Raw genomic sequence first — 23,276 nt, 5'->3', positions numbered from 1 at the left:
CCCACTTTGTTGACATATACATATACAAATTACAAACAAAATGCCCACATCCCTGACCCTGTTAAGTATGAAAAATCCGAATAAACATGTAGTAAGATGTATAAACGTTTCTTATATGTCGTTAAACGCACAGGTACGGTAACCTGGACCCCATGCGGCTGTTCAAGTACGGACCGGACCACTTCCGGCAGGTGGTGGAGGAGATCGTCGGGCCGCTTCCTGCCGAGGCACAGTCACAACAACCTGTAAACACACGGAAACGGAAACGGAGAGCAAGTGACTCGGAAGTTCAGGAGATGAAGGCTTGTAGTCATTGAAACTAAAAAAAGCAAACTAACACAAAACAGCTTTTGCATTTGTAGTTAGGGTATAAAAGACCAGTTTCTCACAGATCATTTCAGTGGCGCTGAAAACGATAGTGTATGCTCTCTGAAACGTCTGGCCGTTTTCAAAATCATATCCAGTTGCTTTCAATGTGTAACTGCTTTTGGGCATATCTTATTACCTGAATGCCTAATCTTCATCGAAGTAACTTGAACGGTAAATTAGCACAATCCTTACAATTGAGCAAGATAGAAAGAGTTAACTCTACTATTGGCTATATACCATGTGTAAATGTCAACTGTAAGAGGCGTTTTCTAAGCAACTAGAGTTAAGCACAAACAGGTTGGCCCCGACGTACCAAAATTTCCTTGAGGAGGCCACACTAGCCTCGTTAGCTCCAAGTACGGTCAAAGGGCAAAGTTGTACCGTGTATCGACAGTCAGAGGCACATGCTGCATATTTTAAATGCAGATTAAGTCATCGTTGTATGTAATGTATTCATACATCTATGGGGATTTTAACGATATTACATAGTTCTGTGGAAATATGATATACTTGCCAGGCAAGGCACTACACTGTGTACAGATGTCATATTCATTAAAGCTTTTCCTCTTATTGACGTTTCTGGCGTAATGGTTACTGGCTCTATCTTTTAGTGTCAAGCCGATTTAATGGTCGGAATGTACTATTTCTTGGAATCGTTTAAGAACATACGAATGGCATATGAGGTATCCCATTCGAAGTAAGGCATAGACCAATCTTTGCTTGCCGAGATTTTGCCAAACCAAACAGATCGATAATATAATGAGGTCTCACCATGATGAAAATATGTTTGTCCAAGACAAATATCACGAGATCGTCACTTGGTATGTGTACACAAGAAGGTGCGTAAAAGCAATTTCTATCGTGTCACTGATTGGTCAATTGTGAGGTGAAGAGTTCAAATGGCCATACATGTGATAAGCATGTCTAAAGTTCAAGCCGTGGCGTGGTACGGTTAGCATATAAGTTATAAGAAGTCAAAGATTGTAGACTGTAGTTGGATAAAGTGGTCTACATTTGGGCTCTAGCTGTCGCCGTATTTCTTAACTCTATAAGGCGTTTGCATATGCACGTTGCCACGGACTCAACTAAAGATTTAGAGAAGACGACACATTCTGGTAAGGAATTTACTTATCTACTACATGTATTCAGTAAAGGGAATTGTATTTTAATGATAGTTATTCTAGCGTCAAACCGTGTTAGAATATTGATTACTTTCCCATATGTGAATATACCAGAAGATATTTCATCGTTCACTTTGAAGACAGTTATGGTTGGCTGGTTGTACATGGTTGACAAAGCTAGCCTCCATAGCAGGCTCACTGGGGCCTTTTCCCGTCATTTTTGCTCACAATACACTTTTGCTGCCCATTTCCTTTTGTACTGGGTCGCTTGACCATTGGCCCCGTAGATGGTCAAGCGACCTAGTACAAAAAAAAAAAAAAATGGGCAGCAAAAGTGCATTATGAGCACAAAAAAAAAAGACGGAAAAAAGACCCCAGAGAGCCTGATATGGAGGCTAACCAAAGCGGTCTATTTGGAATGTAAGTCGCCATTGTTCTCACCTTCCCATTGCCCAGGTAAATACGTCACTCCCTGTGCTCGTTACCATAAAAAGTCGCTCTCTCTAGTTAGTAGTGTAAGTACATGAAATGCTTCTACAGACCGAGTATATCTCACACATATTTGAAGCAGATTCTGACAAGACCCCGATAGATTGATTGAAGAGGAATAATAAGATAACGTTACTTGTCTAACTGACGTCAAACAGAGAAAGTAACTATTAGAGTGTTACATGTAGGTGTGCCTCCTTTAAACACACTACTGACAACGCTAATGTAAAGTGAGATAATTGGTACTGTCACAGGTGTATTTGTGTAACGTTGTCGAGGTTCACCCTGATAAATCGATTGAGGAGGGATACTATTACTTTTTTTTAACTGACGCCAAACATAGAGAAAATCACTAGTGGATTGGTACATGAATTCAAAGTCCACCGCCAGTGCTGATGTAAAGTGAGGTAATTGGTGCTGTCACAGGTGTAATTGTGTAACGTTGTCGAGGTGGTTTCTGAGAAGGCCTTGTCTATGAGCGCACGTCTGCGCATGTGCACTTGGCAGGTACACCTTATCAGAAAGGTGCAATATAATGCAGATCTTTTCCAGAATGTTACATCGTGGAAAGGTATGTCATAGCAGATAAGATGAAATGTATAAAACCTAGTTAGTGACCCCAGCCCATGATAAAGATAATGAAAACAGATACGTGAGGACGAACTGAATTAGCATATGTTATCTTAATCTTACGATTTCTATTACGCAAATACAATGGTGGAACAGGCGTTGGTGCCAAGGCTTATTAAGAGTTGGTCTCGCCCGATTTGGAAGTAAGTCCACTCGAAATTGATTACATGTCATATACCACATGAATGTAGCTTGTAGTAACTGGAACAAGACAAGAGCTTAAAGGTAAGGAAGTATATAGGCTTTATTGAGAATTAATGCGCATTGCAGTTTAGTTATATGCTTTCAGTAAGAAATCGGCAACTTGTTTGCAAATAGTTTGTAAATCGTAGTGGAAATGTACAGTTTGCATGAGGCAAGACAGGATTGCCCTTACGTATCAAAATTCTCCAGAAGAAGAATTTTACTCGACAGTGAGTGAGCTTCTGAGACAGACGCGATAGACATAGATTGTTTTGAGGGTAGCACGTTGTGTCTAAGATATGTTCTGGCCCTGCATAGTAACTTTGTTCAGCCATTATTATTGTCAAGGACATTGTCATTATGACTTACGATTGCTAGTAGTATATGTAGGATTTTGTATATAAGCAAGGAGAGTTTGTTTTATACATGAGCATGTTAGATATCAAACCTGACGAAAACTTGACGTTGGAAATTTTTGCTCAATACAAATATCGGGCAATGTTGGCTTGGCAACTTCAAATAAGGCGTGACGAAATATCTGAAGTTAAATCTACGCGCAATGGTCTTGCGATCGTATTCGTGCATGTGTATGTGGGTAGTAGACATATCCTTAAAAACATTGAAAAATGTGCGGTTGGCACTCGGCAACGAGGTATTTCATTAGATGATATAAGTAATTTAAGAAACAGACGCATGCGGTAGGTTTGGCTAACTCAAATATTGCCTCATGACAACGACACAAAAGTGATGGCTTGAGGACTACTTAATTGGAGTAAATCATTTGCCAATTCTAAGGTGAAACGTTCAAATGGGAGTGCATGTCTAGGATCTGTGTACAATCTGTCTGGACCGTACACAGGTAACTATATCACTGCATTTTTCAACAGTTTATACAACCAATAGAAAAACCTATCAATTCAAGGTCTTATGGGGCATTCCAAACCTTCTAGGCACTTTCGTCTTTAGGTAGTTGATTAGGGAAGGATCGCGTAGGGAACTAGAAAAAGACTAATGTTTAAGCGCTTTCCTTCCGGACCTTTCCATGATACCGCTTCACCCTAGCTAAATTGTGGACCTAAACGTGGTCGAGATTTCGGACTGCTTAATACGTTTGTCAGCAAGAACAGAGCGTGTTATTCGCAATCAAAGCTGCGTAACGTCATAGTTTTGCCACTTTGTTCCTCGAATTCTTTTACAAATATAGATAATTGTAAATGACGTTTCTGTTGCGTAAACATTGCGAACAATGCTGCCCTGATGACGTTATAGGCTTAACGTATGTTTTTTTTCTATACTGGTGTACTAAACAAACGTGCGTTGTACCGTTGGATAACTCACTTCATTCATCGTGATTTGCCCGACTTGATGGTCGCCTCTGTACTCTTTATGTTCTCCTTCTTTGCACTGTAGCATGTTTACTCCGAATTCAATTGCAAAAGAAAGGAAACAGCATGGTAGTGTCAGGTAATAGCAGAAAAATTCTTTCACACAAAGCCAGCCGTTTTTTCACCTTGCCGCCAGGACTAGCTTTGTCTCATTGTTTCACAAAAGTGTGTCATGGTGTTTTTGAAAAGGTGACTTGGTAGGGAAGTAAGTTTAGAAAGGATAGATGTAGACAGTACTGAACACTATTCATTTTGCTTTTGTTGGTGTGTGTGGCAGGCTCAACATGTTGTAAAACAAAATGATCACAGTTTGAAGAGTAAAACTTTTAAAACTCATTCCAAACCAAGTAGCTTTAATCCTACAGTAGTTTGCAGTTTTCTTTCGAAGCTTACCGTGTTGTTTAAATTTCTACATATATCACATATACTGTAATGTATACAATGTAAATACAAACCATGACAAAACATGTCTGTTCAATTCAGTTTTCAGCCACAACAACGTGCTGGCAGAGGTACCGGTTTTGTAACAACCAAGAAAGCCCGTGTCTCTGTACCGATGGCGAACCTGTTTCCTAAAATAGAGGTGTTTACCACCAAAGGCCTATGGAGCCTCGGTTGGATAAATAACACGCCATTGAAATTTGCTAAAAATATGAAGGTGCTGGACCTCACTGGCTTTGGATGTGATGAAACATCTGAGTCAAACTTCGACGCTGTCCTAGGTAAACTTGAAGCTGATGGCGTCGAACATATCGGACTGGTATCGTTCCCATTTCTATCTTGGCCAGGGGAGGATACATGGAAATCGAGGGTGAGAATAGAAGGTTTTAAGGAATTATTTTACATCAAAAAGATCCTCTCGAGAGCCACTGTTGACCACCTGATCCTTCCATATTCAAGATTTCTTGAAGAGATGTACACAATCTCCGGTTTAGTCAATGGTATAGAGCTACGCAGTCCTATCCACGTTTATTTGCCACATATACGGTGTTCCTACTACAAAGATAAAAGCGATGTTTTCGCACTGTCACAAAAAGATAAAACGAGCCAAATAAAGTCAGTTGATAATGTGCCAGAGCTGTTAGAAAGGGTAGGTCCAGAGGGGTGCTTGAAGGCTGTTGAGGGAGATCACGATGTGGCAGAGAAGACGATAATGGTGATCCTCCCTCATGAAATGTTAACCAAACTACCATTCGATCTAGAGACAACCCAGTGTCTTTCGTTACAAGACTTTCCGCACGTTAAAGTAAAATTTGATGACCAGCCTAGTAGCAATCCCCGTGGGAACATTTATTCCAGTTATTACGACAACACAAAAGATGTTTGCAATGACCTTGGGATAATGACTGAGCACGATTGGCCAATAGATCCAGTCAAACCGCCAAACCCTGAGTTCACAAGAGATGGAAATTCCATCTGTCATGACTCAGTAGTAGGTGAACCGATGACGTCACCAAAGGTTGCAGACCTGTATACTCTGCCAAATTTGTCTGCCGTACTGAACAAGATATCTCCTCATCATGTCGTCACAGTTGCTGTCCTGGATACAGGGATCCTCTCATGTCATAAAGACTTTGCAGGTAAAATCGTGGCTATGAAGAATTTCGTGCCTAACGAAGACAACGACTTCTACTATAATGACTACAATGGTCACGGGACACACTGTGCCGGTATCATGCTCCAAACCGCTCCTTTCGCACGTTTGGTGATCTGCAAGGTGTTGAGCAGTTTTGGACAGACAAATCAGTCCAAATGGATAGCAGACGCCATTGATTGGTTATTGAATGACGAGGAAGGCCCCAAAACGTTCTGTCCAGTAGACATCATCTCCATGTCACTTGGAGGTGGCTTATTCAATTCCGACTTAAAGCGGGCAGTTTCGGAAGCGGGCGCTCAAGGAAAAGTAGTTCTGGCTGCAGCAACTAACGACGGGAGGAAGGGAATGACAAACATCGCCTTTCCCGCGAGATTTGGGGACGTGATCTGTGTTGGAAGCCACGATAGGTTCGGTCAGCCATCTTTATTCAGCTCAGTAGGACGAGAGCTAGACTTCCTTGCACCTGGGGAAGATATACTTGCCCCGAGCTCCAGAGGCAACTACCAACGAATGTCAGGAACATCACAAGCCACACCAACTGTTGCTGGAATCACCGCCATTGTGATTTCCTATGCTGAGACTGTTGGTACGTCCGCCCAATTCAGTTGTTAGGGTATTATAATATTTTAATGTTCAATCTACATTTCAAGCTCATTTTTTAAGCACAGCATCTCCTTAATTGTTTATGTGAGATTACAGACTTTATCAATAGAATTTTCTATGTCATATCTATCATACGTTATTATGTACATCTCGTAGATATAAATCTTCCACTGAATTTATCCCTCCAGGTGGTCAAATGATGAGAGCTGCTGTCAGCAACACAACTGTAATGCGGGAGATTCTCCGCAAGATGGCGTCTAAGCCTGGCCATCATGACGAGCACATGGGGTGAGAATATAACTTTATATTCAAATATCCTGTTGTGCTCCTTCTTTCAAATCAATTCAAATAAAGCTGCAACGGTTGCTTTAAGGGTTGAATACTTATTTTTTTCTCTGATTTCATCTGAAGGTACGGTAACCTGGACCCTTCAAGGCTGCTCGGGAACGTACCAGGCTACTTCCGGCAGGTGGTGGAAGAGCTCGTTGGACCCCTTCCTGTCCTCCAAACGGCACACCAAGATGCCCAGACGCAGACAGATGAGGGCAGCGGCTGATCATTAGTGTCTCGTAAACATAAACTAGGAGAATATGTTTTCACAATCAGCAGTTTGGTCATAGAAACACGTATTGAATCGCAAAACCGCCAGAAGACTTTTGTTGTTGACATTGTGTAAATATATATACGTATACCTTCAAACGCACTGAAAATTGTCATGGTCATGTACATGTACATGTCAATGTGAACACCAACCATTGTAAAGATAATTTCTTCAATAGTTATTTGGTCCATAGATGTAAGAGACAGGTTTGATTGTACATTCACTTGAAAAATCTCTAAATATGTAATAAATAAATGCCTTTATTTCTTTGCGTGAATATGTTTTGAATAGAAGTAGACTTTGAGTTTTAAATATTTGCTGTTAGCTACTCAAGATAAGCTCAATGAGTTTGAAATAAGAAGGAAAAGATAATAGTTCATGCCTGTGTAATGTTGTATATCTTATTCCACATTAAAGTCACAGAAGATTTATAATAAAAAAAAGTAGTTCTATATCTAGTAACTTTTGATATTGAGTTGATGGACTGCATAAAATGTTAAGATCGTCTTTTAAGCTAAACATTTAAGTGATTTATGAAGTTTTCAAAAGTCTAATCAGATTTTAGGTACTCTATTATTTACCGGTTTTCTCCACTTTGTAACATGGTATACACAGTGTGATTTATCAAAATCAGTGACTCAATACGTTTGCCATTACAGTAATAACCTACTCGGGTTATGAATCAATGTCGACTATTGAATTGGTGAGAGTCATATAAAACCACGTACATGGTGAGTTTAGTATAAAATGGCAAGTTTCTCGCTTGGTAATGTTTTGCACTTTTCAAGATATAATGCTAATTGGATGTTATTGGTGTATAAAACTGAATAAAGGGTTGATTGGTTTACTAGTTTGTTATCTGTATATTTTCAATAAGTATTGGGTACAGATAAGCTTAGCACCTTGACTAAAAGGTATGTGGTATTTCTACTAAGCTGTTTACTGCCCTAAAATCTCAATACATGTTTTGTTTGCTACAAGATTCGTATGTATATCAACAGAGGAAGACAAAGAGGAAACAAGCTTGGAGCATTGTAAAATGCAACGTGTCACTTTAATAAAAGTTCTCGTGATTTCTAGGTGCACATTCTATCAATATAACATGTTTCAAATGCAACAGTCATATTACTAGCCAAACAAATAAAATGAGTTATATGAATGATTCAATCGTAACTATTGAATACAACATAAGCGCCACCTACTGATAGTACTTAGTATTGCAGACAAAGTTGAGCATGGGTAACTGGAACAACCGCTCAATTAGCCACGGCATAATTGACAGCATGTCACTTATCCGTATTTATTTCTGCATTAGACTGTATAAGTACAATTAACAGGAAAATCATTATATTTCTATGTAAATTATTAAATGACACAAGACAAAGTACATGGCTGTCATCTACATTATATTGATACATCCCTTGGGGATCACTGGATATCAAACGTTCGCTTCTAAAGCGTACTTCAACATATTAGCCGTACATATAAAATATATGCTACATATAAGTTTCTTTGTTATAGTTATTCTATGGGTTTGAATAAGACGACGAACAGTCTCTTATTAGACACTTTCGACATTTGACCTTAAAGAATAAGGAAGCTCCCTTCACTGACCTTTGTCCTACTACTACTTGCGGAACTCCCGTGGGCTATTCCGTTTCAGTCGTTTTACAAATCATTACGTGGAGAAATAGGGAGAGGGTGGGAGGTCTACGTATACTTATGGCGAGGAACGGTTGCTTTTGAAAAGGCATTTGATCGAGACTTTGTTAATAGAGGTTCAAACCATTGTGATTTGGGCAATATATCCTTTAATAATGGGCGATACGAGGAAAAGAAAAGAATATCCTAGCCCATCTTCTTTGAGGGAGCGAGTATCGAAGCCCCGGTAGAGTAAATCAGATGGCCCCCAAGCTAATGTAGATAGAAACGTCAAAAGATCAGTACCTTTGGCTAGGCATGCTTGCAACCCACGGCTAAGCGTAATCGGTATACTTATCCCATTTAGCTTGTAAAATGATAGCTCTATATGTCCAAAAAGGTCAAAGGTAACAGGTCTGCGACTGTGAGCAAGTTTATGTCCAATTTTTAGTCCAGCCTTGGAGTAAATCTATTCTCTTCATCATTTGTAAAAAAAGCAGCAAAACTTTACATGTTCGACAAGGTTAAAGGTCAAAGGTCGAAGGTCTGAGACTATGAGCAAGGTCTCTGCCCATCTTCTACTCCCGCGGGGTCGCACAGGTGTAGCCCACGGGCACCAGCTCCTCGGCGCGCTGCCATTGGTCGTCACCGTCCCGGGCCCACACGTTCAGCTTGACCAGGACGGGCAGACACACCGTCCCAACCCGCCGAACACCGTTGTCAAGGCAACGGTCGTCGTCGTCTGACCTGTCCGCCATGGTGATGGTGTGGGGGAAACGGGTGGCGTTGAAGTTGTGCTCGTATCTGGAGATTCAAAAAGGTACGTTTTTACATATTAGACCAACCATGCAGTAATACACTTGGATTGTTTTGTGCTAGAAATACATGTAGGTGGCAACCAGAAAACGTTACGATGCCCGCCCCTTTCATCTTTTTCTGGGGAGGGGAGGGGGGCACTTACATTCTATATCAGCAATCTTTATGTTTATGTTCATTATGTTGATTTGGCCTCCCTTGGAAATCAGTTTTATCAAAACTGTAGGGACTACCCTAAAAGATTAATAAATAAATAAATAAATACACTTGAATTGTTTTGTGCCAGAAATAGGTGACAAATAGAAGATTAAGATTCGTTAAGATTCAAAGAGGTACGTTTTGCAGTTTATACATATTAGACTAGTCATACAGTAATGCACTTGGATTGTTTTGTGTTACTATTTTTCACCCCGATATCTGTTTTTTTTTGGGGGGGGGGAGCTTACACATTCTAGATTAGCTCATTGATTAGCTGTACAATAAAACACTTGAATTGTTTTGTGTCAGAAATAGGGGACAGATAATAGATTAAGATTTTTCATCCCGTCTTCTTAGAGAGGACGTCTGCCTTTCTAAGTTTAGAAATAATCGCACCTGAAATCATTGTCACATGTGTAATTGGAAGTTCCCTAACATTTGATCAATATCACTATAATTGGCTATTTCCTCTGACACACTTCACCCACGGCAGTCCATATATACAATGTACTGAGACATCTACAAGTTTGGAAAAGGGTGGTTATCTAGTTTTTACCCAGGAAAACTACGGATGACAGTGATTAGAATAATGAACGAGGGGAACGGGTCGCAAAGATGTAGCCTCCTTATGCTTAGTTCACATTTCAAAACCGGGGCTTTTCTGTTTGCCGAAAACAAAAATTGAATTTGTACCAATAAAAACGCACAAGTTATGCTCTTCTAAATAATTTCTGGTACGGTCTGTGTTTTTGTTGCTTTTTGTATCATACTTTTCGTTCCCCCAAACTGCCCGGCCGGGCCCCACGGAAATGTAACCTTAGCATAAGGAGACAAATGAAGTTGATCCCCAACACCCACCCCCCTCCGTACAGTACTTTATTTTATCGTTTCAACAACTACATGAAGAGACTGGGAAGTGTAAAACATACGTCCAAGGGCACATGACCCGTTCTGCGACATTTTGAGTTCTTAATACCCCTGTCACATTATCCACGATCTTCGGACGTATCGCTGAAAGGTCGGCTGATTTTAAGATCGACAGAGGGTTGTGCATATTTTTCACCTGAAAACCGTCTCCGTCACGCATAAGCCATACTTTGTACCTTGTACAATTGTTGTGAAATAAAGTAATTATCATAAGCGAGGCTCGGGCGATTGTCGCAGACTCGTCGTCCGATCGATTTTCGCGAAATTAAATGTGGCAGGGGTATGAAGAGACTGGAAAGTGTATAACTCACGTCCATGGGCACATCGCCCGTTCTGCCACGCCGTTGTCCCACGCGATGGGAGGGTGAGACAGGTAGCTGTGGAAGTGGTCCGGCAGGTCTTCCGTGCTCCTACGGTGTCGACTGGACAAGCTCGCCCCGAAAAACTCCTCTAGACTCACGTCTTCAGCCTTGTGGGCAGGTATCGCCATGCAGCTCAGCGGCGAGGCAGCCAGGAAGAGTAGAAACAGGGAATACTGTAGGAAAAATATGAACAAAGATATCTATCAAATTGCAATTTTTCGTTATCGTTTCCATTCATGATAATGTTTTTTTTTTTTTGTTACATGGTAGGTACGTGAAACTGACTTAACTGGTCTTGATACGTCTGATGAGACGCTATGTGATTGTTTTTGTACTTTTTTCATTGCCTCGATTCAATACTTCGATGTTTTAAAATCTAATTTATGTGACAGTAACTCTGTATAAAACAAATCTACGACGTTATCTAATATAAATGGTAGTTCTTTCATTAAGCTGGAGTATTAAAAGTGTTCCACGAAGAACAACTAAGAACACTCACCGTGAAAATCATGTTGATGTCCGTCGGTAGTCGGTGTTGTCCAAGTTTCTTACTTTGCTGTCTTTTATGATGATGTTGAGTTGGGTCCAGGTGAAGGTATGACTTTAGCTTGAAAGTAAAGCTTATATATTTGTAAGACGTCGCCTCGGGTGGTGTCCACTTCGTTGTATGCGTCATTTCAGCTCGAACAGGGACATCCCCTGTGGTAGCTGTCAGTCGTGTCTTCTTCATTTCTTAAAGAGCTGTATTCTACTTAAATCCTGGAACAGGTGACTCCCTTCGAAACACTTCCGCTTAATTACGTATATTACGTGGGCGTGATGGTGTGGTCGATTAGAAAAACGGACATTTCATCAATTAAGCCTTGAATTTTGCATTTCCTTGTTATCATAGAAATATACTCATGTTTTCTTTTTTACTCCAGAAAAATTATATGGAAATCTTATTATAGAAATAACGAGCTAGAAGAGTGTAATCTCATTAAGACCCCTTTCCGCTAGACAGCGATCGCGTTGGGCTCTCACTGCGACATGAAAGGATGTGTGTAACCTTCAAAATATCATACAAAATGTAAAAGACTGAAATGGCAGCAAAATACAATTCGTTGAGCGATCTGACAAATTTTAGGTCACAGAAAGCGCGCGGTAAGAGCACCGTCCTAGTGGAAGGAGGTACAAATATATAGAAAAGGGATCTTTAAATACTTTTTAAAAGTAGCAAAACAATAGAGGAAGAAAGAGCCCGACTGTCACCACTTAATTTGCACTAGATATTTTAAGTATATGAACCTAATGAACAATCATGTCTTGGTAGTATTACACACATCGGAAGCATTCGAGCGCATAGCAAATCACTTAATTAGCGGCCTCGATCTCTGACCTCACGTGACGCAACCTGGCACTGTACTTTCCCTTTTATGAACATCTGCGTTGTAATTGTTAGGCCAACACCGTCCTGACGTATATGATTGCTCTAACTTGAATCTATTTCTTCCTCGTTATCAATATTACTCATACAGCAATATACTTATCAGGTATTTCCTTATCACCAAATCCATTACCTCATAGAGGTATTACCACATTTTAAAGACTTTTTAGCACAAATGAAAAAAAAAGTTTTCGGCGTAGAGATAACATGATCATTTTACAAAGCGATCAAGTTTAGCCACGGACGTTACTTTACGAGTTGCACTTTCATGATCATTTCTGCAATTTCATTCCTCTCTGACCCCTCAGAACTACCGGAACATGTCACGTGTATTGTAATTGGGCTGACTATTGCCTGGAGGGCGTGCTTCACAACTGGTTGAGTAACACCTAATCATTTGTCTGACCTGAAATGACCCCAGTATACTGTCTAAATGTCAGCGACATTTTTCCGAGCAGTCAGGCCACGTGTTCACTATGAATATATTTTAACAGTGCCAATGGTCATATTTATGCATATCTCCTCCGTAAGATGTTTAGATATGTTTATGTATGTTTAGATAGAAGGAAAAATGTATGAATGATGTATGTTTTTTTCTTTCACAAGCGTGTAAACGAACGCATGGATAAGGGACTACGTAGAAGTTTTACGCAATCATCTTAGGCACCATTTATGAATGGTTTTCCACGTAACGGAAATGCTTTTCTTTCGTGTGTGTTCCTATTTTGGCTTAATTTTGGCTGCGGATTATCATTTCTTCAAAACCTTCAAAATTACACGGAATAGAATCGTCGATCAATCATTTTACTACGAAATTGAGTAGGTGTGCCGTAGACTATGTGTAAGACACTGATCCTGGAACATTATCATTATTCTGTTTCGATGCAGCAACTCGCTTTGATAAAAAAGTTAGATTTGCAATTCTGACATTTATTAATTTCTGCATCACTCCAATTTTGTTCTAAGAATCAAGATGTCTACTGTAACTTGGTGAGCTATTATTAGCCTACTGTATAGGTATTATAGGGTGGGTGCCACTTTTCTCAACATAAAATTATTACGTACTAAATTAAATTGAAATTTGTACCAAGTAATTTAGATGACTTGTCTCTACCACATTGACTATACTGTCTATTATAGGAAGAATAATTTGCCAAAGTTTTGCCACCAGAGGATTTTACTGGCCGGAGGGGAAACATTAACCTTAGCGTGGACTGACTCCCCTGGCCAATTTCTCTATTTTTTTGCCGTATTCTATGATCTCCGTACCCTCATAGGAAGGCCTGGTAGATGACATCTGATTGAACCCCATGTCTCTTGACACAGAGGTTTGCAACGTCACAAGGCTATTTTAGTCGTGTTAGTTCTACAGTTATTGCCTTCTCCAGATGTCACATGATTTTTGCATCATGTGAGTTATCGGTAAGTATAGTCCGTTGTCTAATAATCAAACGTCACCACCGCTTTTCGTTGAATCATATCAAAAGTTCGATCTCAGTCATAATCCTTTAATAGACATCTTTCTCAAACGCTTATAGCAGTGTACACTACATGGGCCTGGCGCAGAGCGTATTTTTTGAAAATGATTCTATCACAGCACGAAATCTGGTATTTAAGCAAGCTTAAACTCAACGTAAACGCGACGTTTCTGCACCCTTTCCGCAACTTAACGACATCTATCCGCGAACGTAAAGATCCCCTTTAATGTTACCTTTACGTTGGCACTTATATGTACTTATATGCACTCCTCACGTGCCTTTCCGCAACTATTAGACGCTTAAAGGCGTCGTTAATGACAGTTTTTCGTAACCTATACGGGCGGAAAGTACGCGTTTATTAAGACCTTTCTGCACCCTTTCCGCAACTTAACGACATCTATCCGTGAACGTAAAGATTCCCTTTAATGCACTTATATGTACGTTTCGGCACTCCTTCACGTGCCTTTCCGCAACTATTAGACGCTTAAAGGCGTCGTTAATGACAGTTTTTCGTAACCTACACGAGCGGAAAGCACGCGTTTCTTAAGACCTTTCCGTGATCTTTTGACCACATTTACAGTCGATTTCCGTCACGATTTCCCCACGTTTATGTGTCGTTTACACACCCTGAAAGGCACGCGAAGAAGTGCAGAAACGTACGTATCCGAACACTTTCCGTGATCTTTCCTTGGACTATAGTTGTCATTTATTTTTAGTAAAGGCGGCGTAAGTTTAAACCTTTCCGCATCTTTAGGTAGGCTTTATGTGTTTTGTGTGGCTTAAATTGGAACTTTTGCATCGGGTATGCGTGTCTTATTTGGTGTGAATCATACCTACACCGGTATCTATGGCTTCGCCGTCTAAACTATCTTGTGAGTCCAATTGTGGACTTGGATTGGTCGACCGAGGGAACAATCGGTGTACAATATCCATGCACGAATCTCCGCTACATTTAAGTCCACAATTTGGAGTCCAGTGTCGGGCGATACGCCTGGAAAGACATCATTTCAAGCAGCATAGTTCCATCTGGCCATCACATTAGGAAAAATCCGCTGAGATTCCCGAAGACGGGTACTGTTTTGTGATGAACAGGCCGTGCTCTCCATATCTCCGCCAGCTTATGCTGGTCAAGATGACACAGTCTTGAATTCACCCTGAGTTGTGCCCCTTTGAAGACTCTCCAACATACTCCGTTTCTGGCAAGCCGTGAGTGTCCTATGGTTATGTCCGTTCCGTCCTGTAGTTCCGTTCGAATCCATTTGCGGCAAAGCCACGCCGATAATCCGTGTGTTGAAACGGATCCAAGGCTCCTTCTTGACTTGTCCCGAAACAGACGCCCTGCAAACTGGTTTCTTCTATAAATTATGGTATATTCGTTAGGTTTAAAAAACCCACCTTTGTCTGTCATTGGATAACGCCCTATCACATGACTGGCCTCTTCTGGGAGCTGCTAATTAGAAATTCAATGCCGCGTTGTTCGTTATTCATAGTTGACGGCGAATAAATTTGAATTTGAAAAACACCATCCCCTTTGTACGCTGTTTAGCCAATGTTAAGCTAAACACAACTGCTACCACACTAGAAAATACCAGCCTTTCTGGGAGAACGTGATTATTGCTTGTAGATAATAAATGTTCTTCCAGATGATAAGAAAGTTTTTTTGTACAATTCATCATCATCATTCATCAACCCGCTATATTCCCATGATACGTTACCGGGTAGTGAGGACGCTATGTCGTCGGGATGCCAAGCTGCAAGGCACAGCCACCCGCGAGCGACATAGTGCACAGGCCGCCCAGTACTAGTCCTCTTACCCTGAACGGGAACATGCCGTAATTATGACCACCAATCTTCGGGGGCATGTACCCAGTCCTCCCGGCGACTGTTGTTTCCTTTCAACAAGGAGGTTAAATATTTAATTTCCTTGCTTTCAACGCTACCTCTCCAACATCTTTTTCTGTAACTATCAATCTCCACCTCTGTAAAGAAAGTTCAGAGAGTTTTCTGAAAAATAAGCTCAAAGGCAAAGGTAACGGAACGATATCGGTAACATACGATACTACTGTAAAAAATAAACGCTACCTTTCCGACATCTTTCTTGCACCTGTACATAGCATCTTTTTGTGTAAAGTGAGCTCAATGGTAACGTAAAGACATTGGAAAGATACCATATGTTCCATGAGGATATTTTGATTTTCCTGGTTTCGTCAAACACGCTAACACAGAATGAGTTATTCAGGCGAAGTCGCTACTTTAGTGAGAGGCGCATATGGTATATTGAGCGGAAAATACTCGTAATTTGGTAAAAGCAATGCCTCTTTTAAGAATAATAATTAACGCTACATTTCCGTTTGCACCTACACATTCCAAAAATTGTATCTGCTATATGTAAGTTTTAACCAGGAGTAAATGTTGCTTATCTTGGTTAAACTCAACACGTTAACACAGCAGGGGCTATTCAGGCGAAGCTGCTGCGTTAGTGAGGGCGCATGTGGTATATTGAGCGGAAAATAATGCCTCTTCTTCAAATAATAATTAACGCTACCTTTCCGACATCTTTTTTCCACCTATACATAAAAGGGGGGAGGTTTGCTTAAACCTCCCCCCTTTTATGTAAAGTCAGCTCAAATGTAACGGAAAGACATCGGAAAGATTGTATCTTTTATGTGTAGCTTTCACACAGGACGAGATTTGCTTTTCTTTGTTAAACTTAACACGCAAACACAGCAAGAGCTATTCATTTGAAGCCAATGCTTTATTGAACGGCGCATGTGGTATATTGAGCGGAAAACACTCTTAATTTGGTAAAAGTAATGCCGCTTCTTCAAGTAATGATTAACGCTACCTTTCCGACACCTTTTTTCCACCTATACATAAAAGGGGGGAGGTTTGCTTAAACCTCCCCCCTTTTATGTAAAGTCAGCTCAAATGTAACGGAAAGACATCGGAAAGATTGTATATGTTATACGTAGCTTTCACAAAGGAGATTTGCTTTTCTTGGTTAAACTTAACACGCAAACACAGCAGGAGCTATTCATTTGAAGCCGCTGCTTTAGTGAACGGCGCATGTGGTATATTGAGCGGAAAATACTCTTAATTTGGTAAAAGCAATGCCTCTTCTTCAAGTAATGATTAACGCTACCTTTCCGACATCTTTTTTCCGCCTATACATAAAAGGGGGGAGGTTTGCTTAAACCTCCCCCCTTTTATGTAAAGTCAGCTCAAATGTAACGGAAAGATATCGGAAAGATTGTATCTGTTATATGTAGCTTTCACACAGAATATTTACTTTTCTTGGTTAAACTAAACACGCAAACACAGCAGGAGCTATTCATTTGAAGCCGCTGCTTTATTGAACGGCGCATGTGGTATATTGAGCGGAAAATGCTCTTAATTTGGTAAAAGCAATGCCTCTTCTTAAAAATAAACGCTACCATTCCGACATCTTTTTTGCACCTATACATAAAAGGGGGAGGTCTCCATAGACCTATACTGATAAGAGTAAAATGAGATCAATTGTAACGGAAGGGCAATGAAAACATATCATCTCCTATTGGTAATTTCCACCTTAGAGAACCACGAAAATAAAAAAAGGCGAAGGTTAACTGATTGTATGTGAACGTATTGTCGGTTCAAAGCCTGTAGATGTTTTCTGTACATAAGCAATACCCGTTTCATATACGGCGCATATAAGGATGCTTAAAGGTTATGTAAAGATATTACATGTATTTAATCTGCCTTAACGAATACGGAAAGGTTACGGAAATGTAAAACCATGGTTTCCGTGGTCTTTACGATACCGTAAACTCTGCGGAAATATTTTCCCACCTTTAGGCTACATTTAAGTATCTCGGAAAGTATGCTTAAATATTCGTTTTCGTGCTGTGTATTGATAATCAGGCAGATAAGATTCGTGCATTTCCATGAAAAAAGTTTTAAAACTATTCTCTTGCGCTGTTAGATCAATGCAAGTGTCAAAATAGTGGAAGTCACAAGAAGTCAGAAATAAAATTTACTTCTCCGTCAGTCTTAGCAGGTCCTCTCTTTTCAACGGCCTTAAACGTAGTACTACGTATGATACAATCACTGAAAATACAAACATATCTTCTACAAACAGTTCAAGTAGAGAAACGTCCCCTTCTATCAGGTGGTGTGTAGTTTCTTATATACCGGCATTTCCTCGCCTGCTCCCAAGCAGACGCCACACTTCTGTCAAGGTCACATTTGATGATTCGTCTCGGTAATGGCGGCCTTCTTGTCTTCAAGTGACCTTGAGAAAGGCGTTCGAAGACGTTTGGCAGGCGATTCTTTGGGCTTTCGCTGTCGTAAAATTTCTGCGGTGATGGCGACAATGAAAGTTGTCCTTGAGTCGCCCTCTGGGGCGTTTCTGTACGTGATTTCACCAGGTCTCGTTCTTTCTCGCGAGATTTCTGCAGCCATATTTTCACGCGAGATTTGACGCCATCTGACAATTTCATTGGTAGATCCGTCTTCGAACAGCCCTCCGGAAACACCGAATCAGTTGAATCGCACTGTTTGCCTGATACGCGTTGACCAGGCTTTACTCTAAGCATTTCATTAGCATATAATTCAGTAACTAGAGGTGTATACGATGTCTTTTCACTCTCTTCCGGATCTGAAAGGTCATTCTGGCTGTGCTCTGACTGAAAGGTGCTGAGACTGTCTATGGACGCTGCCCTTTCACGAGACATTCCCTGCAGGGTATCCGGGGAAGGCACGGGTAAGAAAGGGTCTGTGTTTGACAATGACAAAGACCTTGGTCGGCGTACCACTCTTTCGCCAGGCGTAGTCTTTATACTAGCCAATGTCTTGGCCTTACATCGTTTTGATAATTTGTATGCACTTTCTGTAACGTTGTCAGCGGTCGACTCTGTGCTTGAGGCAGGCGGGCTGCCAGGTAATACATACTGCGACAGTGGAGTGTTCTGTTCTTGTCTAATGGAAGCAGGCCTCATTGAATCAAAACAACTTGACACCTGTTAAAAGATAAGATCGTTTAGTATCAGGACAACAATCTTTGTAATCAGCTGTGAAAAATTTCATTTTTACTGTAGATTGCCCTTTGTAACAGAGCGATAGAAGCATTCTATTCGGCTCTTCCTCATTTCAGATGCGAATAAATGTTAAAGAGAAATCATATTCCTTACAGCCTTCAATTTACCGATCTAGGGTGACGTGGCTACATTTTTAGAATAGGCGAAAATGTACCTGTGTTTCTCGGGAGTAAGTAGTCCTGGCCAGTGACAGAAATTCGACCTCACAGTCGTCACCATGTTCGTCGGTCACCACAATACCCGTCGGTAAACGTAGCCCCTGATTCGTCGTCCCGGATACCGTCCGAGCCCTCAGCTCCATCTGCATTCTCCGTAAGTCACTGCATCGTAAAACAAGGCAAACTATGTCAAAAGCCTACTTTGTAAGCTAATAAAAGAGGCCATATACATCAAGGTACTCCAACCATCGCTGAACAGCGTTATAAACTTCATATCAGAAGCATTTTAATAATAATGATAGATTCACTGATTCAGCTTTATATCCTTTGGCTTGGCATCAGGGCCTATTTGTCAGATCTTGTGTCCAGTCATGCGCAGAAACAGTCACCATTTTGGTCTGCTTGGGAATTAGTTTTCAACCACTTTAGGCAGCTTGTTTTAGAGTTACCATAACAACACGTAAACCGATTAATTATAAAGTAGTATCCATTTCATTTTCTACGTAAGGAAGGATTATTGTACCTTGTTTTTTTGTAACCAAGGCGAAGAGTTGGCAATTTGCTCAACGTTCCCCCCAGATAAAGAAGGAATTTTTTTAATTTTTAATTTGTTGCTTTTTTTCGTATTGCCAAATTGTATTGTCTCTGTTTTTGTCAGCAGAGCGAGCCCTTTGTAATAGCCACAGGCTTGTGTGCATGCTGAACAGCCATACCAAGAAATACATGTTTCTTGCCTCTTAAATCATACATTTGCAAATTGCGTAAAATTCCAAAATATGGCATAAAGGCTTGCACAAATTTAATTTTGGTCGTTGTATAGTCGCTCAGTGATCACCGTCTAGTGAAAATTGATCTTAGTTACTTCGTATTTTTTAAAAGTTCAAAGACGGGACAGACATAGTTAGCAAACTTATGTTAGCGCCACCTCTATCCATATAAAAGATATAACGTAAACAACATAGGTATAACAGAATATAGACACAATTTAAAACAGGTGAACTTAAATAATGTGTACGACTGATATTATATGACATACAAGTAATTGAAATCGAGTCAACCCCATACCACAAATACAAAAAAAACTAAACAGTACAAGATTGTAACTCTCGTTCACCTTTATTCGCGGGGTGACCTTTATCCATTGTATTCCAGACTAGGGTATTTAGGACTATCAAGTCAACGGACGGTGGTTTCAAACTGCAATACCTAACAAAAATGCAATTTAAAACCACTGCCTATCGACATGACATCCCTAAAGTCCCTGTTTGTAAGTAGAACGGATATAGGTTACCTCGCGGATAATGGTGAACTAGCAATTGTTGGCAATGATACCTTCGTAATTCTCTCTCCATGTTCCTCAGTTTAATCTTAGACTCCCTTTCTTCAAACTCCAGGTGGTCCAGCTGTTTCTTCAGTTTCTGTTCCTCAAAAAACATGGCTGCCCGCCGATGGTGCCACAACATGGTGTTGCTGTTCGCTGGGACCGACTTCCTCCTCGTGTGCAGACGTCGGTCCTTTTCTTGCTGTAGAAGACGTTTTTCTTGCAGCGCTAGCGAGCCGCCGTCTGCTTGTTCCACCGGAAACATTCTTTCCTCCAGAAATCTGCGGTAGCTTTGCTGATTAAAACAACATTGATCCTAAATACTGTAGTTTCATCTACGCTGATTTTTGCTCAGTGGCGCGCACACAAACAGATTTCGAGCCAGATGACCTCACCATGGGTTCTTTTGTCACCATGACGACGTAAAATGTGCAAATTGCGACATTTTCTAAAGGGACTGTTCTGTATCCTCGACGTGATAACAAAACGTTATTTGGAGTCACTTGAGTATAGTTATATTTCAGCCATACATAGTATGGTGAAATATATTGTATTCGTAATGTTTCTTTCTTTCTTTCTTTCTTTCTTTCTCCTGTCAAATCTTCAAAGTGATTCATCTCCGCCGTTCCTGGACCGAATGACCTGAAATTTGGCATTGGGGTAGAATAGGCCAATACCTTGATGCTTTTTTCTCAGTTTTTTCATATCTGCCTCTAAAATGATTTTATTGAGATTTTTTGGTCAATTTTAGACCAAAACTGTATATTTTGGACCCTGTACCCTAGTATTACAACCAAATGAGCTGAAATTTGACAGAGATGTGCCTTGATAATGCTTCCATATAAATTCGATAACACTTTTGGTGTACAGTACAACAAAATGCTTATTTTTGCGATTTTTTGACCAATTTTTGACCAAAAAAGGACACTTTTGGCCCCTGTACCCTGGTATTACAACCAAATGAGCTGAAATTTGACAGAGATGTGCCTTGATAATGCCCCCATATAAATTCAATAACACTTTTGGTGTACAGTACAACAAAATGCTTATTTTTGCGATTTTTTGACCAATTTTTGACCAAAAAAGGACACTTTTGGCTCCTGTACCTTGGTATTGCAACCGAATGAGCTGAAATTTGACACAGATGTGCCTTGATAATCCTTTAATATAAATTCAATAACACTTTTGGTGTACAGTGCAACAAAATGCTTATTTTTGCGATTTTTGGCCAATTTTTGACCAAAAAAGGACACTTTTGGCTCCTGTACCCTAGTATTACAATTAAATGACCTGAAATTTGGTATAGATAGGCATTAGATACTTGGTAACAAGATTCAAGTAAAATTTTTGACATAAACAACTTTAAAATGATTAATTTTGGCACTTTTCTGAGGGGAAATTTGTTTTCTTTTGGCCTCCTGACGTGACCTTCCGTGACCCCGCACAGAGCCACACCTGTGCGCGTCAGCCGGAGAGTTAATTGAATCAAAGACCTAGCCAATCAGCGAAGAGGAGGCCAAAGGCTAATTAATATTCATAAGCGGGGCCTCATGATCCCGTATATAGCAGTGTTCCCGCCAGGGGGAGCAAAGCCCGCCTAAGGCTCTCGCATTTTAGACTATTCAGAAGGCTTTATATTGTATCAGTTCTTAGGGGCATATCTATGATAATCGCAGCAGTCACTTAACTTCTCTTCAGGAGTTTAGCGTAACACTATTTCAGGTCAAACCGTCAAAGGCAACTAAAAACAAACTTTAACGTTACTGAGTTCAACAGTACTTATAACTTGTTATCCGAAGTTGAAACGTCTAATCAACAGCCGTGTTTGATTGATAGCCGGCGGTCCTTTGATGAAGTCGGCGAAAGGTGCGTTAGTTAGAAAATCTGCGTTTAGTTTTGATACGTAATTATAAGTTAGACAGTGGCGAGAATGATTATTTTCTCATCAATATTTCTCTTCAGAATTATTTGAACTTAATTGTACATCTAAACAATTGGCTTACCTGTGCAATGTTTATATGATTAATGATCAGTGTGCTGAAATCATGTGTAACGTATGGCTCCTAGTCAATAGATCAGCATTTTTCTCTATAGCGACCACCTGTCTATAGTGGCCACATTTCTATCACTGGACTGGAACTTGCGAAAACTGCTGTATTTTCTCCAGAGCAAATGTATGTGTTCCTAGTGCTGTTGTTGTTTGACATAAACTTTGAACATTTAAATTGTAAGTAACTTTAAACTGCCAGAGTTTCAGCCCAATAAAACACTCTCAGCGCCAGGGTATGAACAGACTGACCAGACAGACGAAAATAAATCCTCGAACAAGGTTCAATCGTATCTTCCGGGTCTGGCAGGACTGAGTTGTTAAACTAAAATAAGAATAGGCTCGATGGCTGATTGCATATAAAGTAAAACAGTTTAACAGTTTTACAGCTTGAAGAAAACAAACGCTCCTACAGTACCTGATAATTATTAAATCGTATGCCCTACTTGAATAAAAAAAGTTCACTGCAATAATAAATGTACCCACATCACAAGGAGCTTATACTTTTTAAAACTTACACCTGGTTATCGTACTGAAAATTGTTAATGACATTACATGAAGTCATTCAACAATTTTCAGTCATGATGAAAATTTTCTGAATGGAAGGTGTGATTATTGTCATTTTCTGAAAAATAGAAGCAAGCTCTGTCTTTACCTGGAATCAATTCACAATACCAGTCCACTTTGGGGGATAATATACTGTTAAGAGGATGTTCCATTTTTGCGCAGGGGTGATTTGGAACAGTCCAATGTTGCGTGGGAAGGGGTATGGCTGAAATATGCTGTATTTGCTCTTAAGCAAATGTCTGCCTTTCTAGTTCCAACATGTCATCCATAAATGTGCACAAA

The 23,276-nt window shown here is 40.2% G+C and overlaps 3 protein-coding genes across 3 annotated transcripts in view; 2 read left to right on the top strand and 1 right to left on the bottom strand.

Annotated features, from left to right (window-relative positions):
* The window catches only part of LOC118432756 (subtilisin DY-like), a 7,439-nt gene extending 6,500 nt beyond the window's left edge, over nucleotides 1-939 (top strand). Inside the window, exon 3 of the mRNA XM_035844371.1 lies at nucleotides 134-939. Within this exon, the coding sequence (XP_035700264.1) occupies nucleotides 134-317 (184 nt within the window). The 3' untranslated portion in view covers nucleotides 318-939. The remainder of the gene's footprint in view (nucleotides 1-133) is intronic.
* Nucleotides 940-5,339: 4,400 nt separating this feature from the next.
* On the top strand, nucleotides 5,340-6,458 carry LOC118403656 (subtilisin-like). The gene has a single exon (XM_035802429.1). The coding sequence runs from the start codon at nucleotides 5,352-5,354 to the stop codon at nucleotides 6,384-6,386; it is 1,035 nt and encodes a 344-aa protein (XP_035658322.1). The 5' UTR covers nucleotides 5,340-5,351; the 3' UTR covers nucleotides 6,387-6,458.
* Nucleotides 6,459-9,197: 2,739 nt separating this feature from the next.
* LOC118432820 lies at nucleotides 9,198-20,858 on the bottom strand. Its single transcript, XM_035844439.1, has 5 exons — nucleotides 20,392-20,858; nucleotides 19,056-19,221; nucleotides 18,425-18,823; nucleotides 10,872-11,095; nucleotides 9,198-9,423 (listed from the first exon to the last, which is right to left on the bottom strand). Exons 1-5 carry the CDS (start codon nucleotides 20,643-20,645, stop codon nucleotides 9,198-9,200), a joined length of 1,269 nt encoding a protein of 422 aa, XP_035700332.1. The 5' UTR covers nucleotides 20,646-20,858.
* Nucleotides 20,859-23,276: the final 2,418 nt, after the last annotated feature.

The sequence above is a fragment of the Branchiostoma floridae genome, chromosome 16, assembly GCF_000003815.2.
Source record: "Branchiostoma floridae strain S238N-H82 chromosome 16, Bfl_VNyyK, whole genome shotgun sequence".
Lineage (NCBI taxonomy): Eukaryota > Metazoa > Chordata > Leptocardii > Amphioxiformes > Branchiostomatidae > Branchiostoma > Branchiostoma floridae.
Note: the sequence above shows the minus strand (reverse complement) of the source record. Positions and strands in the feature narration are given on the sequence as shown.

What these genes read in the sequence shown, in the direction of transcription:
- LOC118432820 (XM_035844439.1), bottom strand. Translation starts at nt 20,645, where the DNA reads ATGTTTCCGGTGGAACAAGCAGACGGCGGCTCGCTAGCGCTGCAAGAA. An exon ending in ATGGAGAGAGAATTACGAAG is followed by an intron (nt 19,222 to 20,391) that starts GTATCATTGCCA and finishes TTTACGATGCAG; the next exon opens with TGACTTACGGAGAATGCAGA. An exon ending in AGACATCGTATACACCTCTA is followed by an intron (nt 11,096 to 18,424) that starts GTTACTGAATTA and finishes TTTTTCCTACAG; the next exon opens with TATTCCCTGTTTCTACTCTT.
- LOC118403656 (XM_035802429.1), top strand. Translation starts at nt 5,352, where the DNA reads ATGTTAACCAAACTACCATTCGATCTAGAGACAACCCAGTGTCTTTCG.